The sequence below is a fragment of the Loxodonta africana genome, chromosome 5 (assembly GCF_030014295.1).
Source record: "Loxodonta africana isolate mLoxAfr1 chromosome 5, mLoxAfr1.hap2, whole genome shotgun sequence".
NCBI lineage: Eukaryota > Metazoa > Chordata > Mammalia > Proboscidea > Elephantidae > Loxodonta > Loxodonta africana.
Genome location: NC_087346.1, coordinates 38,624,785 through 38,650,743, shown reverse-complemented (window position 1 = coordinate 38,650,743; position 25,959 = coordinate 38,624,785). Strand labels below are relative to the sequence as shown.

General features: G+C 39.0%; 1 protein-coding gene across 1 annotated transcript in view; it reads left to right on the top strand.

Annotated features, from left to right (window-relative positions):
- EGF (epidermal growth factor) overlaps positions 1-25,959 on the top strand; it is a 142,995-nt gene that overhangs the window by 30,080 nt on the left and 86,956 nt on the right. The window contains 4 exon segments of the mRNA XM_064285443.1: positions 15,484-15,683; positions 18,794-18,975; positions 20,789-21,016; positions 21,704-21,906. Of these exon segments, the coding sequence (XP_064141513.1) occupies positions 15,484-15,683; positions 18,794-18,975; positions 20,789-21,016; positions 21,704-21,906 (813 nt within the window).

The following is a 25,959-nucleotide window of genomic DNA, read 5'->3' as shown; positions in this document are numbered from 1 at the left end:
ATTTAGAAGCCTCTCTTGAGATTTCTTACATTATAGCAAAAAAGGAAAAGCCGCATACTACTGGTGAAACACTTGATCCTTCCACTTCCTGCTGTGGTAAAACAGGACTAAAATAATAAGTGGGAAACCATAGGATAAAAAAATAGCAAGTTAAAATGTGTTTCTTTGTCAGAAAACACTGTTGGAAACTGCATACAAAACAACTTTGAAAATTGGAAGGAAGTGGGTATTAGAAAAATTACATAGTTAGGTGAAAGTAAAGGTGTTTGTAGTATGTCTCAGTTTATAGTATTTGGTAGAGAGTAATAGCCAACATTTATGAGAACTCACTATGTGTCAGACACGATTCTAAGTACTTTACATGAATTAATTTAATCAGTCTTCCTAACAGTCCTTTGAGACAAGTACTATTATTATCCCCAGTTTAAAGATGAGAAAACCCAAGCACAGAGAGGTTAAATAAAGACCTGAAGGTCACACAGCTAGTATGTAGTGGAGCCAGGAAAGAATCAACATAGGTATTCTGTCTCCAGTGGCAATGATCTTATCCATTCTTGAATGCTGGCTCTCTGTTTCAACAATAAAATATACAAAGAGCTACTTTTTTTTTTTCATGAGCCAATAAATGAATCAGAGAAGAAATTTTTTTCAGTAGTAAATATTTTATATATATTAAAAAATATTAAAAATATTTCATAAAAAAACAGTGTAAGTGTACACAGTGGTGACTAAATCTCTGAATTTACTACAGCATCAACAAAAAAGGATTCTTTTGTGAGATCACAGAGAGCCCTACACGTGAAGTGTGTTCACAGCAGTCTTCCCAGGGAAGCTGTGCATCAGAGAAGTTGAAACTGGAATTGCACAATGAGATGTCACTGATATAGTTACTTCTATAAAAACAAGACTCAAATAGATTCTATAATACTTTATATTGGATGGGGGAAAAGGGGTCTGTATTAGTTTCCTAGGGCTCCCATAATAAAGCACCACACACTGAGTGGCTTAAAACAGCAGAAATTTATTCTGTCAGTTCTGAAGCTAGAAATCTGAAACCAAGGTGACAGTAGAATCGGTTCCTTCTGAGGGCTCAGAAGGAGGTTCTGCTCTATGCCTCTCTCCTAGCCTGTAGTGATATCTGGCATCCTTGGCATTCCTTGGCACGGAGTAGCAGAACTCCAGTCTGTGCCTCCATTTCACATGGTTGTCTTTCCTCTGTGTCTGTCTCTCCTCATCTTATAAAGACACCAGTGTATTAGATTAGGGCCCACTCGACTCCAGGATGACCTCATGCTAACTAATGACGTCTGCAAAGACCCTGTTTCTGAATAGGCTCACATTCACAGATACCGAGGCTTAGGACTTGAACGTATCTTTTTGGGGGGACACAAATCAACCCATAACCAGAAGTAATCATGAAAATATTCATCCCATGGCGTTTCCACAGAGTATCTTGAAGCAAAACACTTAAGAAAATAATCAAATGTTCCATATTTTTCTTTTTAAAAATGGACAAATGTTTTTGACCTTTTCTTCCTTGACAAATAGATGTCAGTAGTGTGCTATTCAAAAATAACTAAAACAACGAAACAAAACGTTATCCCTCAAGGTTAAAGGTGACATTTTAACAATGAGTGAGAAAGCTACTACTAATCCTAAGAAATTATGTAAGAAGAGAGCATTTTTCCGTTGTTATCTGATTTTGTTGTTGAGCCAATGCAAATAGGTTGCCTATTAAACACTCTTATGTCTGCACTTTAAAAAAAAACTGGCAAACAGAATTTTCTAAACTTTTTTTTAAAAAAAGTCTTCAAAGCAATGAATTTTCTTCATATTAATCCGTTTGTTAAGAATATAAAATACAATACCTTCTGAATACTTTGCATTCAGTAATCTAGGAAGACAGAAATTTGTTATTCTAATTCAAAAAAATTTGCACGTAATTGATGGATTTGCTGAAGAAATAAAATTTGTGTGATTTTGTAAATACATTCAATGGAGCATTTCTTCCATTTGATATCAATATAACTGTGAGGAAAGTATGCTTTATGCAGTAGGCACTACTTATTTTTGGTAATGGGAAAAGTAGCACCAACTGTGGATGTATTGAGCACAGCACAACAAAGTAATAATGAGCTTTTGAGCACATATGGATGGGTATAGGCAAATTGGAGTGTGGGTAGGTACAGGTAAGTACAAAGGTGAGAACAGATAGAAGTATCTACAGCTACAGGAATGTGTAAACACAAATATGTGGGTGTAGGCACATATATTCATTGAAAGCACAAATACAGATACTCCAAATACATAATCAAACAACTTCCAACATTGGTATTCTGACTTTGAAGTCTTAGGACCATAGTCTCATGGGTCAACTCAGTCAAATGTCATAACATAATTCACAAAAATCATGACCTGCATCCTAGTGAAGTGAGTAGCATCTGGGGTCTTAAAAGCTTGCCAGCATCCATCTAAGACACAATTATGGGTCTCAAATCTTCAGGAGTGAAAAAGTAAGTTGGTAACCAAAAGTTCAGAGAAGAAACAAGTCTACAAGAGCCACAACCTCATCCACCCTGAGACCAGAAGAACTACATAGTGCCCGGCTACCATCACTGACCATTCTGATTGGGGTCACAATGGTTGGTCCTGGAAAGAATGAGAGAAAAATATGGAGCAGACTTCAAATTCTTGTTTGAAAACACCAACAACAAAATAAACCAGACAAACAGGAACAGTAGAGAACAGAGGATCCCTTGAGACTATTGCCCTGAGGCACTCTTTAAAGCTGGAACTGAACCTATTCTCTGCATCATGGATTGAATTGTGTCCCGCACCCCCACCCCCAAATATGTGTCAATTTGGTTAGCCCATGATTCCCAGTATTGTGTGGTTGTCCTCCATTTTGTGAGTGTAATTTTATGTTAAAGAGGATTCGGGTGAGATTGTAACACCCTTACCAAAGTCATATCCCTGATCCAATGTAAAGGGAACTTCCCTACGATGTGGCCTGCACCACCTTTTATCTTACAAGAGATAAAAGGAAACGGAAGCAAGCAGAGGTTGGGGACCTCATACCACCAAGAAAGCAGTGCCTGGAGCAGAGCGCATCCTTTAGACTCAGGGTTCCTGCTCAGAGAAGCTCCTAGTCCAGGGGAAGATTGACGACAAAGACCTTCCTCCAGAGCCAACAGAGAGAGAAAGGCTTCCCTGGAGCTGATGCCCTGAATTTGGACTTCTAGCCTACTAGACTGTGAGAAAATAAATTTCTCTTTGTTAAAGCCATCCACTTGTGGTATCTCTGTTATAGCAGCAATAGCAAAACAACAAGGTGACACTCAAAATACAGGCTATTACTCGTAAGATTGGTCCCCTACTTAAAAAAAGCCATCAGCATGAGACCAAAAGGTCAACAATTTCTCAAAAGCAAAGATGAAAAGATAAGGGGGCAGGGAATCTAGAGTCCTGGAAAGGGAACAAATTGAACACAAAGAGAATGTTGGCACATTGTGATAAATGTAATTAATGTCTCTGAAAAATTTGTGTGGCAATTGTCAAATGGCAACCTAACTTGCTGTGTAAACTTTCACCAAAAACCTAATAAAATATTATTTAAAAAATATGTATAATTGTGAAGTATGTTTTTTTGTCCACACAGCTGTCAGGAACCAAATGTCAAAATACGTTGAACTTTAAACCAGATTTTTGAATTGCTGTATCAAATTCAAGCTTTTCAATAAATGCATACTAACCACAGGATGTTGCATAAACTCAATTTTTTAACATGCAGAGGATCTTTTGGGGCTGCGGGACATCCCCAACTGGAGATAACCAGCAGAGAGTTGAAAATATAGGGGTAAAACTCAAAAGACAGATCGGGGTAGTGATTTCTGTCTTTTTTTGTGAAACGGATAGAAAAACTTTTCTAAGGTTTTAATGTTGGCAAATGCATTTTAGTCTGGTAGTGGTAGTCTTTAAAGAAACTTCAACATAATTTACACTGACAAGCTGAAGGATATTAAAACATGTTTAATTAAGATGAAGGATTAACTACAGCACAGAAATCTTAGAACAGAGTTTGCTGTTCTACAAAACTGCATTATTGTAAGAGTTCAAAAAGTTATACTGAGCTCTGGTAATGGCCAAGGGATAGACACATAGATTAATGGAACAGAATAGAACATCCAGAAATGGACTCACATAAATATGACCACTTGATTTTTGACAAAGTTGCAAAAGCAATTCAATGGAGAAAGGATAGCCTTCTCAACAAATGGTTTTGGAACAATTAGACATCCGTAAACAAAATTATGAACCTTGATCTAAACCTCACACCTCACACAAAGATTAACTCAAAATGGATCATAGATATAAATTTAAGATGTAAAATGATTAAACTTTTAGAAGAAAACAGAGGAGAAAATCTTGTGACCAAGGATTGAGTAAAGAGTTCTTAGAAATGACATCAAAAGCATGATCCATAAAAGAAAAAATTGATAAGCTGTACTTCCTCAAAATTAAAAACATTTTCTTTGCCAAAGACAATGTGAAGGGGAAGAAAAGACAAGTTACATACTAAAAGAAAATATTTGCAAATCACATCTCTGGCAAAGGACTTGTATCTATAATATAAAAACACTTTCAAACTCAACAGTAAGAAAACAAATAACTTGATTAAAAAATGGGCAAATGACTTAGACACTTCACCAAACAGAATATAAAGATGGCAAATAAACTCATGAAAAGATGCCCAACATCATTAGCTGTGGTGGGCTGAGTATGAACCCCAATTATATCCATATTCTAATACCTAGAATCTTAAATGTTACTTTATATGACAAAAGTGGCTTTGCTGATGTGAGCTTGAGATGGGGAAATTATTCTGGATTATCTGGGTGGACCCTAAATGTAATCACCAGGGTTCTTACAAGAGTAAAGGAAAAAGATCAAAGAAGGAAGAAGGCTACGGGAAGAGAAAGAGATTTGAAGATTCTACACTGCTGGCTTTGAAGATAAAGGAAGTGGCCACGAGCCAAGGACTGTGAGGAGTGAGTTCTAGCTGAAGAGGTAAGGAAACAGATTTTCCCCAGAGCTTCCAGAGGGAATATGGCTCTGCTGACGCTTTAGTTTCAGCCCAGTGAAACCATTTTGGATTTCTGACCTCCGAACTGTAAGATAATACATTTGTGTGGTGTTAAGTCATTAAGTTTGTGATAATTTGTTACATTAGTCCACTACCAAACCCCAAAACCCAAAACTCATTGCCATCAAGCCAATTCAGACTCATAGCGATCCTATAGGACGGAGTAGAAAGCACCATAGGGTTTCCAAGGAGCAGCTGTTAGATTCAAACTGTCAACCTTTTGGTTAGCAGCCTGAGCTCTTAACTGTTGTATCACTAGGGCTCTAGGGAAATACAAATTAAAACCATGGTGAGTACCACTACGCAGCTACCAAAATGGCTAAAATAAAAAAACAGTGAAAATACCAAGCGCTTGCAGGGATGTGGGTAACAGAGCTCTTGCATATTGCTGGTAAGAATGCAAAATTGTACAGCCACTCTGAAAAATGGTCTAGTAGTTTCTTACAAAGTTACACTATTATGTGACCCAGCAATCCGATTCCTATATATTTACCCTGGAAAAATAAGAACTTACATTCACACAAAAATCTGTACATGAATGTATAAAATGTACATGAATGTATATAGTAACTTTATTTGTAGTAGCCCAATACTGCAAACAACCTAAATGTACTCTTTGGGTAAACGAAAAAAAAAATATTGTGGCATGTCCATGCAATGGGATACTACTCAGCAATAAAGAAGAATGAGCTATTGATAGGTGCAATAACTTGGACGAATCCCAAAGGTGTTTCACTGAATGAAATCAGCCAGTCTTAACTATATACATTTGTGATTGCCAGGAGTTATATGTGGGAACAGGGTGTACCTTTAAAGGGATTAGCACAAGTTACTTTTTTTAATGATGGAACTGTTCTTAATTCTGATTAAGGTGGTGTCTACACGGATTTATACATTTGCTAAAATTCATGGAACTGTACACCAAAAGAAAAATAAAGTCAATTCTATTGTATGATAACTTTAAAAATAAAATATAAAAGATATTACTTAGCCTATCTATGAACATCCATACTGAAGGCTGTGGTTTTTGATTTTCATTAGTAAGTGCTTCAAGTCCTCTTCACTTTCAGCAAGCAAGGTTGTATCATCTGCATAACGCAGGTTGTTAATGAGTCTTCCTCTGATCCTGATGCCCTGTTCTTCTTCATATAGTCCAGCTTCTCGGATTATTTGTTCAGCATACAGATTAAATAGGTATGGTGAAAGAATACAACCCAGACGCACACCTTTACTGACTTTAAACCAATCAGTATCCCCTTGTTCTGTCCAAACAACTGCCTCTTGATCTATGTAAAGGTTCCTCCTGAGCACAATTAGGTGTTCGGGAATCCTCATTCTTCGCAATGTTATCCATAGTTTGTTATGATCCACACAGTTGAATGCCTTTGCGTAGTCAATAAAACACAGGTAAACATCCTTCTGGTATTCTCCGCTTTCAGCCACGATCTATCTGACATCAGCAATGATAACCCTGGTTCCACATCCTCTTCTGAAACTGGCCCGAATTTCTGGCAGTTCCCTGTCAATATACTGCTGCAACTGTTTTTGAATGATCTTCAGCAAAATTTTGCTTGCGTGTGATATTAATGATCTTGTTCTATAATTTCCACATTTGGTTGGATCACCTTTCTTGGGAACAGGCATAAATATGGATCTCTTCCAGTCAGTTGGCCAGAAAGCTGTCTTCCATATTTCTTGGCATAGATGAGTGAGCAGCTCCAGCACTGCATCTGTTAGTTGAAACATCTCAATTGATATTCCATCAATTTCTGGAATCTTGTTTTTCGCCAATGCCTTCAGAGCAGCTTGGACTTCTTCCTTCAGTACTATCGGTTCCTGATCATATACCACCTCTTGAAATAGTTGAATATAGACTAATTCTTTTTGGTATAATGACTCTGTGTATTCCTTCCATCTTCTTTTGATGCTTCCTGCGTCTTTAAATATTTTCCCCATGGAATCCTTCACTATTGCTACTCGAGTCTTGAATTTCTTCAGTTCTTTCAGCTTGAGAAATGCCAAGCCTTCAGTATGGATTGCGCCTCAACATGAAGAAAACAAAAATCCTCACAATTGGACCAATGAGCAACATCAGGATAAACGGAGAAAAGATTGAAGTTGTCAAGGATTTCCTTTTACTTGGATCCACAATCAACACCCATGGAAGCAGCAGTCAAGAAATCAAAAGACTCATTGCATTGGGTAAATCTGCTGCAAAGGACCTCTCCAAAGTGTTGAAGAGCAAAGATGTCACCCTGAAGACTAAGGTGCGACTGACCCAAGCCATGGTATTTTCAATGGCATCATATGCATGTGAAAGCTGGACAATGAATAAGGAAGACCGAAGAAGAGTTGACGCCTTTGAACTGTGGTGTTGGCGAAGAATATTGAATATACCATGGACTCCCAAAAGAACGAAAAAATCTGTCTTAGAAGAAGTACAACCAGAACGCTCCTTAGAAGCAAGGATGGCAAGACTGAGTCTTACATACTTTGGACATGTTGTCAGGAGGGATCAGTCCCTGGAGAAGGACATCATGCTTGGCAAAGTACAGGGTCAGCGGAAAAGAGGAAGACCCTGAGTGAGGTGGATTGACATGGTGGCTGCAACAATGAACTCAAGCATAACAATGATTGTAAGGATGGCGCAGGACCAGGCAGTGTTTCGTTCTGTTGTGCATATGGTCCCTATGAGTTGGAACCCGCTCAACGGCACCTAACAACAACAACAACATCTATGAACAATCGTTGTTGTTAAACTCAAAAAACCCACTGCCATCGAGTGGATTCCAACTCATAGCGACCCTATAGGACAGAGTAGAAGTGCCCCACAGAGTTTCCAAGGAGTGCCCGGTGTTAGTTGCTGTCAATTCTGACTCATGGCGACCCCACGTATTACAGAGTAGAGCTGCTTCGTACGGTTTTCTTGGTTGTAATATCAATGGAAGGAGCCGTGGTGGCGTAGTGGTTAAGTGCTTGGCTGCTAACCGAAAGGTCATCAGTTCGAATCCACCAGCAGCCCTGAGGGAGAAAGGCATGGCAGTTGGCTTCCGTAAAGATTACAGTCTTGGAAACCCCATGGGACAGTTCTACTCTGTCCTATAGGGTTGCTATGGGTTGGAATCGACTCGATGGCAACAGGTTTGGTCGGCTTTTGGTAATATTAATGGAAGTAGATCACCAGGTCTTTTCTTCTGTGATACCACTGGTTGGGTTTGAACACACAACCTTTAGGTTAGCAGTAACATGCAAACCATTTGCACCACTTTGGGACCTCCTCTTGAACAATTATTACACCCGTTGCTGTTGAGTTACACTCTGAAATTTTCTTGCCTGAGAAATATGAATATACAGTAGTATTTGTATAAAACAACCTGTTATACTATAGAATTAGATTTAAAATAATTCATGCGGAGTGATTAGAGGAAACTATTTAAAGGGGCCTATTTTGTTCCTGGAACATGGATGCAAAGGATTCAACCTTATGGTGAGTATACCTAGAATAGCTTTTCCTAAAGTGGGTTCCTTGAAACACTTGAACTACAGGATGCTAAGTGGTCAGAGTTCCTGGTTAATTTAATTTGGGGTATGCTACATGGAAGCAGTCAAACGTGATGTTTAAAACTAGGACTCTGTGGTCAGAAAGATGTGGATTCAAATCCCCATTCTGGTATTTATCAGCCATGTGACTTGTGGCAAGTTAATTGCAATGTGCTACCCCAGAGATAACACACAAGATGTTAGGTATTATTATTCTGATGATATTCACTACTTATCTTCTTGGAGAATCAAAATCTATATTAGCACATTAAACACTCCAAGAGATCTTGTTGAAAAAAGTTTAATTTTGCAGAACCTTCTAGCTCAGTTATCCTCAGGATTTGGCAATAGGCTTTTTCAGCTTCCTTACGGTAAATGCGGGCTGTGGTCGGGAGGACCTATTTATTGGTTTGGTCGACGCGTTTCTACCACTGCTCAGGGACTAAGGTGCCAATTTTCTTTCATGTTTTTCAGGCAGCAAAATCGAGCCCTAGGACTTTCCTTACAGAATTGAGATTTAAATCCAAATCCCTTGGCTCCCCTTTCTGAATGTCTTATTTCTGAGTCACCTGGCTTCTCTCTCTCATCTGCCTTGAATTTTGACATTTATGAGTAAGCAGAGAAGAAAATTGCTATTGCCCCAAAAGTAAATTTGTGCTGTTTTAAAATACCGCACTTGAAAGCACCATCTGGGGAGAGTGTTTCAGATAGAAATAAAATTTTCTGCACTTCATAAAACCGAAGATATCATTCAAGTCAGTGCCCTGGGAGTGGTAGTGAATGATTCCTTTCAGGGGATGTCGGTGGGGAGCAGTGTGAGAAGACATTGCATCCATCAGTTTAAAGCTATTCTTTTCTGATGGCATCATGGAGCCCTGAAGGTCCAGAAGATTTCTTTTCACTTTCTTTGTCCTGTGAGCCCTTAGTTCCACTTCCAGATTTAGAGCAAGAAATCTGTGGTGGTGAGGGCAGGTGGCAATGTTGGACAGAGAAAGGATCGAGATTTCTTGTCAATCTGGGTTCAAGTATCCTTCATGCATTAACTAGATCCCATGAGCCTTTGTCCCCAGAGCCTGCAGAGGACAGTCAATTATCTCTCCTCACATACCTGGGTGTGACCACTCCCACAGACTTACAGCAGATGAAGAGTTGCATGTTATGAAATGTTGTGTTTCTGCCACCCACTCCGAACAAAACCTGTGTTTTGCCCCTGACTTGCTATGCCATGTAGGCTCCAGATCTTTGTAGTCATAAAAAAAAGTCTTCAATATGCTCCAAACATTCTGGATTTCGTTCTAATTCCTGAAGATCCCCTCCTAAGCCCCAGGTTGAGAAGTCAGAGATTCCAATTGATTTGCTGTGACCTGTAAGCTGTCTTTGAGTTTATATTCCTCAGAAACAATGGTTGATTTTCTATGCACTTGTACTCTTACTGAACTGCACCCAAAATAAACACCATAGGTTTTGACGTGGAAATCTTTAGCTGTTCAAACACGCACACCTGCTGACATTCAAATCCAAGGATTGTACCACACACCAGCTGTTTATAGAGTCCTTGACAGGTCTGGAAAAACACTAACTTATTTATCATTTGTAGCGATAGTACAGAATAGTGACTATTTGACCAAGGTTAATTGTCCAAGTCCTTTGTTTTCTTTTAAAACATATTGCATTTCATCTCTACCAATACTCAGCCTAGGTCCTGGCTTAAATAGTGATGTCGTCAGCGTAGGAGAAACGAAGAATGTTTTGAGGGAAGTGTAATTAAAATCAGTTACATAAGTAAAACAAAGATTATAATGTCTTGACACATGACAACCCAGAACAAGGCAGGCTGGCATGTGGAAAGAGTACTGGATAGGGAGGGCAGTATCTGGATTCTACCACCAAGTAGCAATGGTTTTTTGGGAAAAATCACTGAATTGAAAGATGATTTCCTCATCTGAACTAGATCCATCTTTTCTAAATTCACCAAGATTTAAGAATCACCTCTCAGCCAAAACCCAAAAAGCCAATCCAGTTGCCACTGAGTCAATTCCAACTCGTGGTGACCCCATGTGTGTCAGAGTAGAACTGTGCTCGTTAGATTTCCGATGGCTGATTTGGGGAACTAGACCACGAGGACTTCCGTCTGAAGCACCGTTGGGTGGACTCAAATCTCCAGCATTTTGGTTAGCAGGGAATGTGGCAACCATTTATACCACCCAGGGATTCCAGACTTCCTGAACTGGAGTTTCAAGGGAAGAGATCTGGAACACACACACACACACACACACACACACACTCACACACACACACACACACTCACGCACCCTGGGTGATTTTTGTGAACACTGAATTCAGAAACCTCTATTGCCTTGGATACTAAGATAAACCCTGGATCCTACGCATCACTCTTGAATGTACAAAACCTGGAGATAAAATACATTATTCATATTTAGACTTAGTTTTTAAAATTTTCTGTATTTACTTTTTGAAAAGTTACTGAAGTTGATGTTATGATTTGTGTTTTATAAATCTAAGTATTCTTCAGGTTTCTCTTTTCTCTCTGACTTACTGACTTTAACATCTGACCTGTTTAGCTCATGATGGTCTGTTGAGGATAAATCAGATCAAGGTGTGAAATTTTATCATTATTACTATTGCTATTAGTAAAATTACAGCTGTCAAACAGACTCTGCTTTTATGAATTGGATAGATCTACTTATCTCTCTGGCTTCATTCCTATTGGTAAAATCTCAAAAAAATAAAACAAAACACACTTTTTTCTTTATTGATTGCATTGTTAAAAAAATTTAAATTCCTGTTATGTACAAAGGATTGTTCTGGGGTAAGGAGTATTAAAATATTTGGAGTTACTTTCCTTTTTTTTTTTTATTGAAAATCTCTCATTTAGTAATACTTTTAAGTGAATAATATATTTTAGCAATCTCATTAATGTATCAATGCATTAAAAATTAATAATACATAAAGGATATGTTTATTTGGTTAATAGAGAATGCAAGATACAGGTATCAAATAGAGGAACCTGGCAATAAATCCACAAGTCCGCAGTCATCTGTGTTCCACAAATTTAGTAACTATTGTTTTTTTCTCTTCAGAGAATCCCTTTCCTTTAACGTTAGGACCCCTTTTCCTTTTCTTCATGATATATTGTTGTATTTAAGACGACCTACATAAATATTCCAGTGTGTGGGTTCAAATCTGAACAGTGGCACAAACCTATGTAGCAAACCCTTGGTTGTGGAAATAACAGTGGCAAATTATATTTGTACAATACTCTGCAACAACAACAACAACCCATTGCCATTGAGTCGATTCTACTCACAGAGTAGAACTGCCCCATAGGGTTCCCAAGGACCTCTGCAGTTAAGAAAACTCTTTCACATCTCTAATTTCATTTGTTCCTCCCAATAATTCTCTGATGCGGGAGGTCCTGTGACATGCCCAGAGAATACGGAAGAGCCAGGACTAGAAACCAGGCTTCCTGGCTCTCAGTACAGTGCCCTCGCCACTTCTCCTGCGATGCCTCTGTGATTCCACAACTGGAGCGACAATGGAGCGTGGGCTTCTCTACATGAATGTCCAGGGAGTTGTGTGTTGCCGTAAAGCTATGGGAAGAAGGTTTTGAGCTAGTTCTCTTAGACATTATGCTATTTCCAACTCTCATGATCTCACAGGTGTGTCTCCCTGCGCAATTCCAATGTACTCTCTAAGGTGGAGTTAACATTTTCTGACTCTAGAACATAATCCTTGAGTAAGAGGATGTGAATCCATCATCTTGTTTAATCCTTATAACAATAAACACATTTATTAAGTCACATTAAAATATTAAGGGTTAATGTTAATACAGGAAGGAGTAAGTCCAGCAGGGAAGCAAGAATGTTAGAATTCAACTTTGATCCCCCTCTCATCTCAGTGATTGCACAGTTATCTGAAGACACCCTTGTTGCCCTTGATAAGGAAAAACCAGGGAGACTAACCTGGCTGCAGGGGATAAGATCATCCCCTGGCTTCATTTCAGGGTACTAAAGGCAAGCTCTACTTGGAGTCAGACAGTAATTTATGCAGGTGTGTTAGTTTTCTACAGCTGCCATAACAAATCACAAACTGGGTGGCTTATAAGAACAGAAATTTATTGTCTCACAGTTCTGGAGGCTAATAGTCCAAATCAGGGTATCAGTTATATTGATTCCTTCTGAGAGCTCTGAGGATTCTCTCTCAGCTTCTGGCAGCTCCAGGCATTCTTTGGCTTCCAGCTGCTGTTGTCATGTGGCACCCCTTCCTTTGTCTCTTTGTCGCTGTGTATTTTCTCTTCTTATATAAGAACACCAGTCATATAGGATTAGGATCCACCCTACTCCAGTATGACCTCGTGTTAACCTAACTGATAACATCTTCAGAAAACGTTACTGATAGTCCCCAACTTACGAGAGGTTCTGTTCCAATGACTCCGTCATAAGTCAGTTTTGATGTAAGTTGAATACCTTAATTTTTTTTTTTTAGTTTTCATTATTATTGCTTTTTATTATCAGTATCTTTATAAATATTATCTTTATTCATCTTTGGGGTTGCAAACATGACATATAAACTAATATATTTTAATACACACATATAATATATACAAATTATAAAAATTTATTCTGATGATGAAGAAGAGATGAATGATGTTGGCCTTTTGTCACTCGTGAAAGGTTCTGGATCACCTGCATTATTCCTGGGAATGGGGATTGCATTTATAGCCAGAAAATTAGTGAGAGATGTTTGTATGATCTTTTTCTTTTTTTCTTCATATTTTTCTCACTAACATCTCACTGCTTCCTGGATCTGCCTACCGACTTTAGCAAAGTGACCAGCATTTGGGTTCATTTTTTCAAGCAACGGAAGACCTTCATTTAGTTTAGAAAACTAAATCTATACAGCATTGTTTTGAACAGTAAATCATAAAATCAAACATCTGGGAATGAACATCTGAGAATGATAGCATCAGCAAGTTACACACTGCAACACTGTATGTAGTGTATATCACTAAGATGTACCAAAAACAAAGGATGGTCATAAGTGGGATTAGTTAGAACTCTAATACGGTGTAAGTCAGGGTCTTCCTTATTTCTAAACGGTGTCACATTCATAAATATAGGGGTTAGGACTTCAACATATTTTTTTTGAGAGACACAATTTAATCCTTAACAAGATGTATCAGGTTCCCAAGCAGATGTACTTGGGGGTTAGAGTGGGCAGGTAGTTGGCCATAACCTAGAATAGGACAGGAGCCCAGGTATAGGGATTATGGTCCTACAGGCCCCCAAAAGGAGAAAGTGAGGTTATGAATGCAATTTTGAAAATATCTAAATTTATGAAGTTAGATAACCATTTTATGGTTAAAACAGATTATTTACATGAGTGTTTTCCTACCTGTATGATTCTGGCTGAAATCAGGCAGTCCAGTGAGGTCTACCAAACAAATTTGACAACGAAAAATACAGGAAGTCGGGTACAATTTGAATTTCAGAGAAACGGCAAATGATTATTTACTATAAGTATGTTCCAGGTAGCATTTGGGGCATATTGAACTTATACTAAAAAAATTACTTACTGTTACGTGAAATCCAAATCTACCTGGGCGTCCTATATTTCATATGGCAATGCTAACAAGGCCAAAATACTTCAGAGCCTTCACAGGACAGCCCTTCAGTTTTTTCTGCTCCCGCTTAAGAGCTTTAACTTTTTTTCCATCTTCTATGTTACTGTTCTAAAGGTTCCCGATCATAAGGTAAAGTCAGAGGCTGTTGTTAGATGCCCTCAAGTTGGTTCCGACTAACAGCGACCCTACGTATGACAGAATGAACCTTGCCAGTCCTGCACCACCCTCATGATCGTTGCTATGCTTCAGCCCATTGTTGCAGCCACTGTTTCAATCCATCTCCTTGAGGGTCTTCCTCTTTTTTTTTGACCCTCTACTTTACCAAGCATGATGTCCTTTTCCAGGGTCCCTCATGATAACTTGTCCAAAGTACATGAGACGAAGTCTCAACATCCGTACTTCTAAGGAGCCTTCCGACTGTACTTCTTCCAAGACAGACTTATTCGTTCTTCCGGCAGTCCATGGTATAGTCAGTATTCTTCGCCAACACCACAATTCAAAGTCAGAGGAGGGGGCCCACTTCCCAAACAACAATATCTGTCATTTTTCAACTTACATAACTAAAGTTTGCTTTCACACAAACCTTTTCCACAGTGTAGAGCATAAGGTGGTTTCTTTTGAACATTGAAACAGAGCCTAGAATTTTATAGATAAGAGGAAAAAGTATCTTTCTCTCAAAAAAAATTTTTTTTTTTTCATAATTTGGCAATGTTCATTTCTTACAATCAATTTGTGGAGAAGATGATTTACAAAAGTAATTGTGAACCATCTACCAGTAAAAAATCAGTTGCTATTGAGTCGATTCTGACTCATGGCGACCTCCTGTCTGTCAGAGTAGCACTGTGCTCCCTAGGGCTTTTAATGGCTGTGATCTTTTGGAAACAGATCACCTGGCCTTTCTTCTGAGGCACTCCTGGGTTGACAAGAACCTCCAATCTTTTGGTTAGTAGCCAAACACTTTAACCATTTGCACTACCCAGGGACCCCATGCACCATCTACAGGAACTCTTTATTCTCTATAAAATGTTCTTTAAAAATATAAACCAGGTATTAAAAGTGAATTCCGCTTGTGTTTGTTATCATGCAGAAGTGCTTTTTCTAAATCAAATAAAAAAAGATTGAAAATATACCATTTGATTTCTTTCTTTTTACTCAGGTCCTGTGCCCTTCTTAATTTTCTCCCATGGAAACAGTATCTTTAGGATTGACCCGGAAGGAACTAATCACAAGCAATTGGTGGCAGATGCTGGAGTATCTGTGTTTGTGGATTTTCATTACAGCCAGGAAAGAATCTATTGGGTGGATTTAGAAAGACAACTTTTGCAAAGAGTTTTTCTGAATGGGACAAGGCAAGAGGTAAAGTATCATTTCCCACAGTACTTGAGGGATTTTTTTAAAATGGGCTGACAAATCTGATATTGTAAATTTCTTAGTGTAGAGGTAATTGAAAATTACATTATCGTTCAAATGTGTGTCTGGCATATGTAGGTATATATTTAATTCACATCTCTACTACTGTGTTACTGAATGAGTGTACGAATGTGGCACTGACACTCAGCAGCTCCCCAAAGGAGAAAGTGAGGATATGAATGTGATTTTGAAAATATCTAAATTTATGACCTTACATTACCAATTTACGGTTTAAACAGATTATTTACATAATTATTTTCTATGCCATGGTTCTCAATTAAGGGTGGTTTTGCCCCCTAGGGGATATTTGGCAATGTCTGGGAACGTTTTTTATTGTTACTACTGGCCCGATAGGGTGCTAACCACCCATAATGCATAGGGCAGACCTCCACAACAAAGAATTATCTGACCCAAAATGTCAGTACTGTTGAGCTTGAGAAACTCTGTGTTAACCATATAAAATCATTGTCAGAGGTTTTGGCACCTCACATTTAGAAAGGGGCCATTTTTTCTTTTAATTATCAGGGGATATTTGCGTTGGAGGGGGCAGTAAAGCAGATGATAGCCATAAAGCATTTTACCTAAAGTATGTACAAAAGATCTTTAATCTTCCTTTTAACCGGTAGAACCCTTAAATGTGTCCCAAGAGGAATGTTCTCTCAGTTCTTGGGAGATGGATTACAGAGATCACATGATTAGAGAACCCTTAAGCATTTCTTCCCAATATAAAGTGCCCACTGTTTTCTTTTTTTTAAACCAAAGCTTTCTCCCGCCAATTATTCTTAAAAGCCTCAATTAGGTGCTAATCTGTTTTCATCACATCTCTAATACTTGCTAATCCCAGTTTTAACAAGTATGGCTACTCATTATTCTTCAGCCATCTGTAGAATACTTTCAAAACCTTAAGTCTAAGAATCTAGAGGGTTTCCTGTCACAGAACAGGAAAAACGGTCAAATACTTGGGAAATCATGTCAAGTCATTAGGTGACGATAGATTGGCCTGATGCCTAAAACTCCACCATTTTTCTCTCCTTTGGGCTAAAATAGTTTTTACAAATTTTTTTATGAATACCAACTATTAAATGCAAATAATTTGCATGAGTGAGTTATGGGGTCGCCATGAGTTGGAATCAACTCAAGGGGGACTCACAACAACATGTATCTTAGTAAATTAATAACTGGTAAATGGATTGGCTAGATTAATTTATATGAGATTTAAGAATAGGGACAGTGGTGTGCTGGTATCAGCTCGTGCAGTCTTAAGAGAGCTGATTGCTTGACTTCTACTCATCTCCAGCACTAGCAGTATCATAAAAAAACCCTAGCGATGTCACATTAAAAAAAAAAAAAACTCATTGTTACTGGGTAGATTTTGACTCATAACAACCCCCTAGGACAGAGTAGAACTGGTTGTAATCTTGTGGAAGCAGACTGGAGCAGCTGATGGGTTCAAACTGCCAACCTTTTGGTTAGTAGCCAAGTGCTTAACCACTGTACCACAGGGCTCCTTAGTGATGTCATATAGCAACAAAAACAACAAAAAAGCATTGCCATAAAGTCGAATTCTGGCTCATAGTAACCCTATAGGACAGAGTAGAGCTGCCCTATAGTGTCTCCAAGGCTGTAGATCTTTACAGAAGCAGACTGCCACATCTTTCTCCCACAGAGCAGCTGGTGGGTTTGAATCACCGACCTTTCAGTTAGTGCAACCATTGCGCCATCAGGGCTCCTTAGTGGTGTCACATAGGTTGCTTGAAATCAGTAACCGCGGGACTATTTACACCATGCAAATCTGCAACTCTACAAATCAGAGCTTTTCTACTCCCTACATTCCCAGGAAAGTCAGTTTACCTACCCACAGCTTGGATTAGAAGATAACAGGGTGTTGTTTGGTTTGTTTGTATCACTAGGGAGGAGGGAAACACTGCTTAAAGGGCATAAAGAGCTACTCTGATATATAGCTGGAGGGCATTGAGGTTCTCAGAAGGGAAGGATCATGATGGAGGAGGTAGAGCAGAAGAAAAAAGAAAATTCATCTACTTTATAGCTCTATGCACAAATCCAAGAGAATCTTGCCAGAATTTGGCAAAGCTTAGCATTGGGTTCAGTAAGAATCTGGAAATAATTTCCATTAACCAATGGAATTGAATAAACTGTCTTTTGCTAAATTCTGCTGTAACTATAGTTGAAATTATTATGTTATGGCTTCACTGTCTTAGACTGTGTTCTCTAGAGAAGCAAAGCCAGTGAGCCATATGTACATGCATAAATATATATGTATTTACATTTATATGAGAGAGAGAGAAAGATTTATCTCAAGGAAATTGCTCATGTGATTGTAGAGAAAACCAAGATTGGCAAGTAAGACAGGCTGTTTGCTCACATGCTGTGGAGGCCAACGAGCCCCAAGATCGGTTGGTAAAACGGCAGGCCACTGGCTCAAGTCCCAATAACTGAAGGTCAGATGCTGACGAGCTGGATTCAGGGTTCAGAGCAAGTGAGCTTTGCCAGAACATCCATATATATATTAGATGCACACCATAATCTCAAGGAAACTCCCTTTTCAACTGATGGCAGCTCACATCAGCTCACAAAATGAAAGATGACTACATAATTGCCAAATTACATCATTAAATGAGTGCCAGACTACATCAGAGCTGCCAAACCACTGAGAATCATGGCCCACCCAAGTTGACATACAACCTTAACCGTCACAATCACCTGATTTCAACAACATATAGGATAATCTTCAATTTTAAATCTATGACATAAATACTATGCTCGGAAGTATTTATTTTGGAGTGTTAACATATTTTTGTCTTAAAACAATTGATATAAATACTATGCTCGGAAGTATTTATTTTGGAGTGTTAACATATTTTTGTCTTAAAACAATTGGCGCCATGTCTGTGACTATTTTATCATTTAGATAATTTTGAGAATATATAAAAACGACAAGTACTTAAAAGAATAGGATTTTTATACATAACAATAAAAACAATTTTGGTATGAATGGGGAAATATTAATAACTTAATTTTGAAATTTGATTTTACAGAGAGTGGGCAATATAGAGAAAAGAGTTTCAGGAATGGCAATAAATTGGATAAATGAAGAAATTATTTGGTCAAACCAACAAGAAGGAGTCATTACAGTAACAGATATGAAAGGAAACAATTCTCGGGTTCTCTTAAGTAGCTTAAATTATCCTGCAAACGTAGCAGTTGATCCAGTAGAAAGGTAAATTCTGCTGTTTTCAGACATTGAAATATATTGCAAAATCTGAAGATTCACAGAAATCATAACATATGAACTCAAAGGGACCTTACTACTCATTGAAATCAAGGATATCTTTTACAGAAGATAAATCTCATTATTTTCACTAGGACAGTTGCCTGGATCTGAACCATGGCAGGCTACTTCTAACTACCATGGATTTTTGCTATAGCGTAATTCTTTCTCTAACTTGAAATCAGGAGCCCTCGTTAAGTGCTTACCTGCTAAGTGAAACGCTGGTGGTTTGAACCCATCAGCCACTCAGCAAGAGAAAAGACCTAGTGATCTACTCTGATAAAGATTGCAGCCTGGGAAACCCCATAGGACAGTTCTACTCTTCTACTCTGTCCTGTAGGGCCCTATGAGTTGAAAACTACTCGACTGCATATGATAACAAATTGAAATCACAAGGAACAGGTTCTACTTCTCATCTCTCCACCTCTCCTTGTCTTCTGTGACCACTGCATCAAATGCTCATTTCCATTTTTTAAAATAACTTTTCCACATATTTATTTTTGTTTGCATTATCTCCAGGCCTAGTGTTGCTTCTTTTTTTTTTTTAATTGTGTTTTAGATGAAAGCTTACAACTCAAGTTAGTTTCTCACTCAAAAATTTATACACATATTGTTTTGTGACATTGGTTGCAATCCCCACAACGTGACACCACTCCCTCCCTTTCCACTCTGGGTTCCCTGTGTTCATTCATCCAGTTCCTGTCACTTCCTGCCTTCTCGTCTTGCTTTTGGGCTGGAGTTGCCCATTTGGTCTTACATGTTTGATTGAACTGAAAAGAACGTTCCTCACGTGTGTTGTAACTCCTTTTCTTTCGCAGTACTGCTTATTCTCTCTGTCTACTTCAATCCATCATAAACAAACAAACAAACAAACAAAACAAGCCAAACCCATTGCTGTTGAGTTGATTCTGACTCATGGCAACCCCTTGTGTACAAAGTTGAATTACTCATAGGGTTTTCAAGGCTGTGACCATTCAGAAGCAGATCGCCAGGTCTTTCTTGCAAGGTGCCTCTGAGTGGGTTCGAACTGCCAACCTTTTGGTTAGTAGTTGAGCGCTTACCCGTTTGTGTCACTGAAGGTTGCCCATTCTTAAACCGTACTGCTACATTAATTCTCAAAAACACAGTTCTGATAAAGTCCCACTCCTTCTCAATAACCTTTGCCAGCTTCACATCTAGGGAGGCAAGGCTCTGGACACAGGACGCCAAACTTTCTTTTAGCTCTAACTTGCACTGCTTGTCCTCACTTACCTTTTTGCCATAGCCCAAAGAAACTGTTCAGTATTTTTCAAACAGGCTTAGCACTGTTTTTAAAACCTCTGTTCTCCCCTGGAAAGTCCATCTCCTCCATGTTTACCTATGGAAAACCTATACACCCTTCAAAACACATCTCAGATTTGACCTTCCCCTTGAGGCATTCCTGATTCCCAACTGGGTGTGATTACTATCTCCATTTTATCTTTCTTTTGTCACTGATCTCTTCCAGCTTTATATTTTTTTAGTTTTTGTGTATTTAATTATTTACCCACTCCATCAGATGAGAAGCTCTCTCAGGGCAAGGATTGTCTCTGTTAGCTTCAATTCCTGCCTTTTACATGAGGGATCATAATAAAGGAATAAATTCATGTTGAATGGAATTTTCCTTCAAAATAATCAAACTGGTTCTATGCAGACAGATAGGGGCCGCTGAAACACTGAGAAAGGCGGCCGTTTAAGTGACTACATGCTCAATTATGCATCTATGTCATGTGTCTGCCCTCAGGTTTGTATTTTGGTCTTCAGAGGTGGGCAGCAGCCTTCACAGAGCCAGCCTCAATGGTGCGGATGCGAAGATTCTGCTGGAGACACTAGAGAAAATAACAGCCATGTCATTGGATGTGCTTAATAAACGGCTCTTTTGGATTCAGTACAATAAAGAAGGAGGCTATTCTTATATTGGTTCTTGTGATTATGATGGAGGTTCTTCTCAACTTCACAAACATCTTACACGGTAAGTTTCACTTTTGATGTGAACTAAAACAATTTCCATTTGAAGCTTGTGTGATAGATTAGTTTTACTTTTGTCAACTTAACTGGTATAGTGGTTTAAGTCCCAAATTTACCATTTATTGGATGAGTGTGACTTTGGGCAGATCATCCTTAGTTTTCTTTGGTGTGGTCATAACAATAGTACCTATTTCTTGGGGGTTATTGTGAGGATTAAGTAAACGAATGCAAATAAAAATGATTGGCAGAGTATCTGGCATATAATAAGTTTTCATATGTTGGTAGTAGTTATAATTTATAGCATAATTATGCCTAATGTATCTTATAAAACATTTATCTTTGATTTTATTTGCTATCTTGCCGGCAGCTTGTGGCCATGGGAAGGTATTAGTCAAGTGAGAAAATGACAAAACCAGAAATTCTGTTCCTTATCTTGTTCTACTTACTTCCTGTTAATGCGTTGACTAGCAGAGGAATTGGTATAGTGGATTTAGAGCCAGACATTGTATTCTGTTAGTGCAGATTATAACTACATAAATAAAACTATAAATTTAATATACATTTCTAAATGAAAAATGATTGAAAACTTGGGTGATTAAAATTCAGACAAATTAAAATGGAGTGAAATTTTAATAAGCCAAAGAACGAATGTCTTCCCATTGTGTTTTTTTCCCCCCATGTTATTTTTTAGGCACAATTTGTTTGCAATATCTCTTTTTGGTGACCGTATCTTCTATTCAACCTTGAAAAAGAAGGCAATTTGGATAGCCAACAAACACACTGGGAAAGATATGGTTAAAATTAACCTCAATCAGTCCTTGGCACCACCTGGTGAACTTAAAGTAGTGCATCCACTTGTACAGCCCAAGGCCAAGAACGATGCTGGGGAGTCTGGTGAGTCATCTTTGACCTTGCACGGGGGCTGGGACATGGTCCCCACCTGTCCACTTGCTCACGTCAGACACTTAGGGGTTATCCTTGATTTTTCCCACTGCTTTCCTCCCAATTTCCAATTAATTGCTAAATTCTTACCATTTTACTTTCTAAATGTATCTCATATTTCACTTCTCTCCTATTCTGCCACCATCATGGTCCAAATACCAGTATTTCTTTCTTATAGTAGCCACTTGTCTTGGGGTTCTCTATAGAAACAGAACTAGTAAGATAAATAGATAGATAGATAAATAGGTAGGTAGGTAGGTAGATAGATGATGTGATTGTAAGGGCAATGGTAGGTTCAGATCTGTAGATCAAGTGACAGGCTGGAGATTCCTGCAGTTTGTGTCCAAAAATCCAGTGGTCAGGTGACAGGGAGAGAAGAGTGGAGGAATTCTGGCAAGATAGCTATTTATAGTCTGGAAGAAGAATACCCCCTAGTGAAAACTCCTTTTTGCTCTTAAGACCTTCAACTGATTGGATAAGACCCACTCACATTGTGAAGGGTAATCAGCTTTACTTAAGTCCAACCTGGCGTTTGACCAAAAACTGGTCACCATAGTCTAGCCAAGTTGATACATAAAATTAGCCATCACACCACTCAACTAGTCTATTTTCCCCTTGCACCTTTAAAATAATAAATCTGATCCAGTCACCTTCTTGCTTAAAATCCTTTTCTTTGCATTTAGATCGAAATTTATCCCTTTACTAGATCTGTCAAGATTTGACCAACCCGACCTAGCGCTCTTCCACGCGCCACCCCCCCCCGCCTTGCTGAGATCTAACACAGGTATTGCTACAGTTAATGTGCCAAAGTCCTTCATGACTTTAGGTTTTTTCATTCCCTTTTCTCTCTGCCTGGAATTTTCTTTGGATCTGAGTTTAAATGTCATGTTTTCAGATAGGCCTTCTCTGATCATTCAATCAAAGTATGCCCCATCACCTCCTATTTTTCTCTCAGTACACTCCTTCATTGAACTCATCATAAGGTATAATACCATATTATTTGCTTTCTTTTTAACCCTCTCTCCCACTCCAGTTTAAGTGCCATGCCGGCAGGGATCATGCCATTTCGGACAAGAAATGCTAGCAAAATGAACGAATGAATGATTGACTGACTCTAGTCGCAGTCACAAATTTCTACTTTCTACGTAGCCTTCTTTATTTGAAACTCATTCAAAATAGTTATAGAGTTTCCATCATCATTACTACCATTTCTTACAGTTTTATGTAACTTCAGAGTTTCTGAAGTATTTTCATTGGCATTACCTTATTGGTTAAGAAGTTGTCAATGATTGCATTCTACTTGCATCAACAATGAACGTCCATGGAAACAGCAGTCAAGAAATCAAATGTATTGCATTGGGCTGATCTTCTGCATTGGGCTGATCTGCAAAAAGACCTCTTTTAAGTGTTAAACAACAAAGATATCACTTCGATGACGTCTTTAAAGTTAACCTCAATCCATTCTTTTCACTACCTGCTGAAATTGAAGCTGTGGTCTTTTCAATTGCCTCATATGCATGTGAGAGCTGGATAATGAAAAAGGTGGAAGAAGAACTGATGCATTCAAATTGTGGTGTTGGTAAAGAATATTGAATATATGGTGGACTGCCAGAAGAAATAACAAATTTGTCTCAGAAGAAATACAACTAGAATACTCTTTAGAAGCAAGGATGGTGAGATTTCAGCTCGCTTACTTTGGGCATGTCATTAGGAGATACCAATCACTAGACAAGGGCATCTTGGGTGGTAAACCGGAGGGTAGGCAAAGGCGAGGGAGGTGCTTGTGAGATGGACTGACACAGTGGCTGAAATAATGGACTCAAACATAGCAGTGATCATGAAATGAAGATAGCACAGGATGGGTGTCTTAGCTATATGAGAAATACCACATGTGGATGGCTTTAACAAACACAAGTTTCTGCTCTCACAGACTAGTAGGCCAGAAGTTCGAATTCAGGACACGAGCTCCAGGGGAAGGCTTTCTCTGTCAGCTCTGGAGGAAGGTCCTTGTCATCAATCTTCCCTTGGTCTATGAGCTTCTCTACGCAGGAATCTCTGGTCCTAAGAATGCACCCTGCTCCAGGCACTGCTCTCTTGGTGGTATGAGGTCCCAAAGATGGTGCTTAGAATAAGAGAAGCAGATTTGTTGGCTTTAATTAGTCCTTGCCTCATCAATTCAGATTGACCAGTTAAGTGGAACTCGACGCAGCTGATTGCTGAGCCCCAAGTCAAAGCAGTACAGCCACAGTTTCTCTTATTGAGCTGTTTTGCTCATGATTCTGACCAGTTTCCTGAAGATTTGTCACTCTGGTCCTTCCTCTGGGCAACGAGTGGCTAGCTGCCTTGCACCTCAGGCTCAGGGTCCTGCAGTGGGAACAAATGAATGTATATGCTCAGGCTCAGTGAAAATTTCCTTATCAAGGCCCATATATTTAAAAGCCTTCTGACCATTCCTACTTGGATTTTTTTAAAGTGCTCCAGGCTCAAAGCAAATAAGTAAATCTTCACCTCCCATTCTGTCTACCTCATCTCCCCTGGGTCCTTCCCTCAGTGAGAGGTGTCATCGTCCAAGGCAGAAATCCAGGAATTGCTCCATTCCTCCCTCTTTCTTACCCTCACCCTGTTGATTACTAAGATCTCACAATTCTACCACCTGTGGTCTAACCACTGGTGCCCCTCCCCTCAGCTCTGCATTCCCAATATTCTACCAGTTGGTATCCCTGACTCCATTTTCTACTGCAGGGAGCATAACCTTTCAAAAATAAATATCTGATCATGCCATCCCTTGGTTAAAACCCTTTGACAGTTTTCCATTGCCAATAATTAAAGTCACATCTCTTAACCTGGCTTTCAAGGCCCTCTGCTCATTTCTTAGTTTCATCGTTCACCCTTTTCTGTATTACATTCTATGCTATAACCATCCTAAAAGATAGAATTTCCTCCCACAAGGCATGCTTGCTTTCTCCTCCAGGCCCTTCAGCATGCTCCAGAACACTCTTTCTCCTCTGTACTGGCTAACTGTTCTCATCCTCTGAGAAACACCTCAAAATTTATTTCCTTTGAGAACACTTGCTCAGTCCCCCTGTGAACCTAGGTTAGCTATGTGCTCTCAGAGAATGATTATTTCCTCTGTCATATGGCATTTACATGCTTTCCTGTCGATGGCACTGGGTTCTGGGCTGGGTTACTGTAATTGTCAAGGAGCCCTCATGGCACAATGGTTAAGTGATTGGCTGTTAACCGAAAGTTTGGTGGTTTGAACCCACTAGTGGCTCTATGGGAGAGAAGACCTGACTATCTGCTCCCATAATGATTACACCATAGGAAACCTTGTAGGGGTAGTTCTACTGTGTCCTATAGGGTCACTATGAGTTGGAATTGACTTGATGGCATACAGCAACAACACTGCAGTTGTCTTACTTCCTTAGTTCTATGAGGGCAGGGACTCTAATTGTCTTGCCATTATACACCCAGAGTGTAAAGGATATTTAATAAATAATAGTTGGAAGAAAAGAATGAAAAAGCACACTTTGGTACTCTCTTCTCTAAATAATATCAATAAGGAACAAATTTTAAAGATATATAATACCTAACTGAAAGGCTGGTGGTTCCAAGCAGCTCTGAGGGAGACAGAAAGACTTGGCAATCTGCTTCCATAAAGATTACAGCCAAGAAAACGCTATGGGATGGTTCTACTCTGTCACATGAGTTCGCTATAAGTTGGCATCAACTTGATGGTACCCAAGAACAACAAATACACGTTACGTTCCTGACTAATAATAAACCAATAAACCAGTTGGTGTCCTGTCAGTTCCAACTCATAGTGACCCCCTGTGTGTCAGAGTAGAACTGTGATCCATAGGGGTTTCAATGGCTGGTTTTTCAGAAGTAGATTGCCAGGCCTTTCTTCTGAGCTGCCTCTGGGTGGACTTGAACCTCCAACCTTTCAGTTAGCAGCTGAGCTTGTGTTAACTGTTTGCATCACCCAGGGACTCCTGAATAATA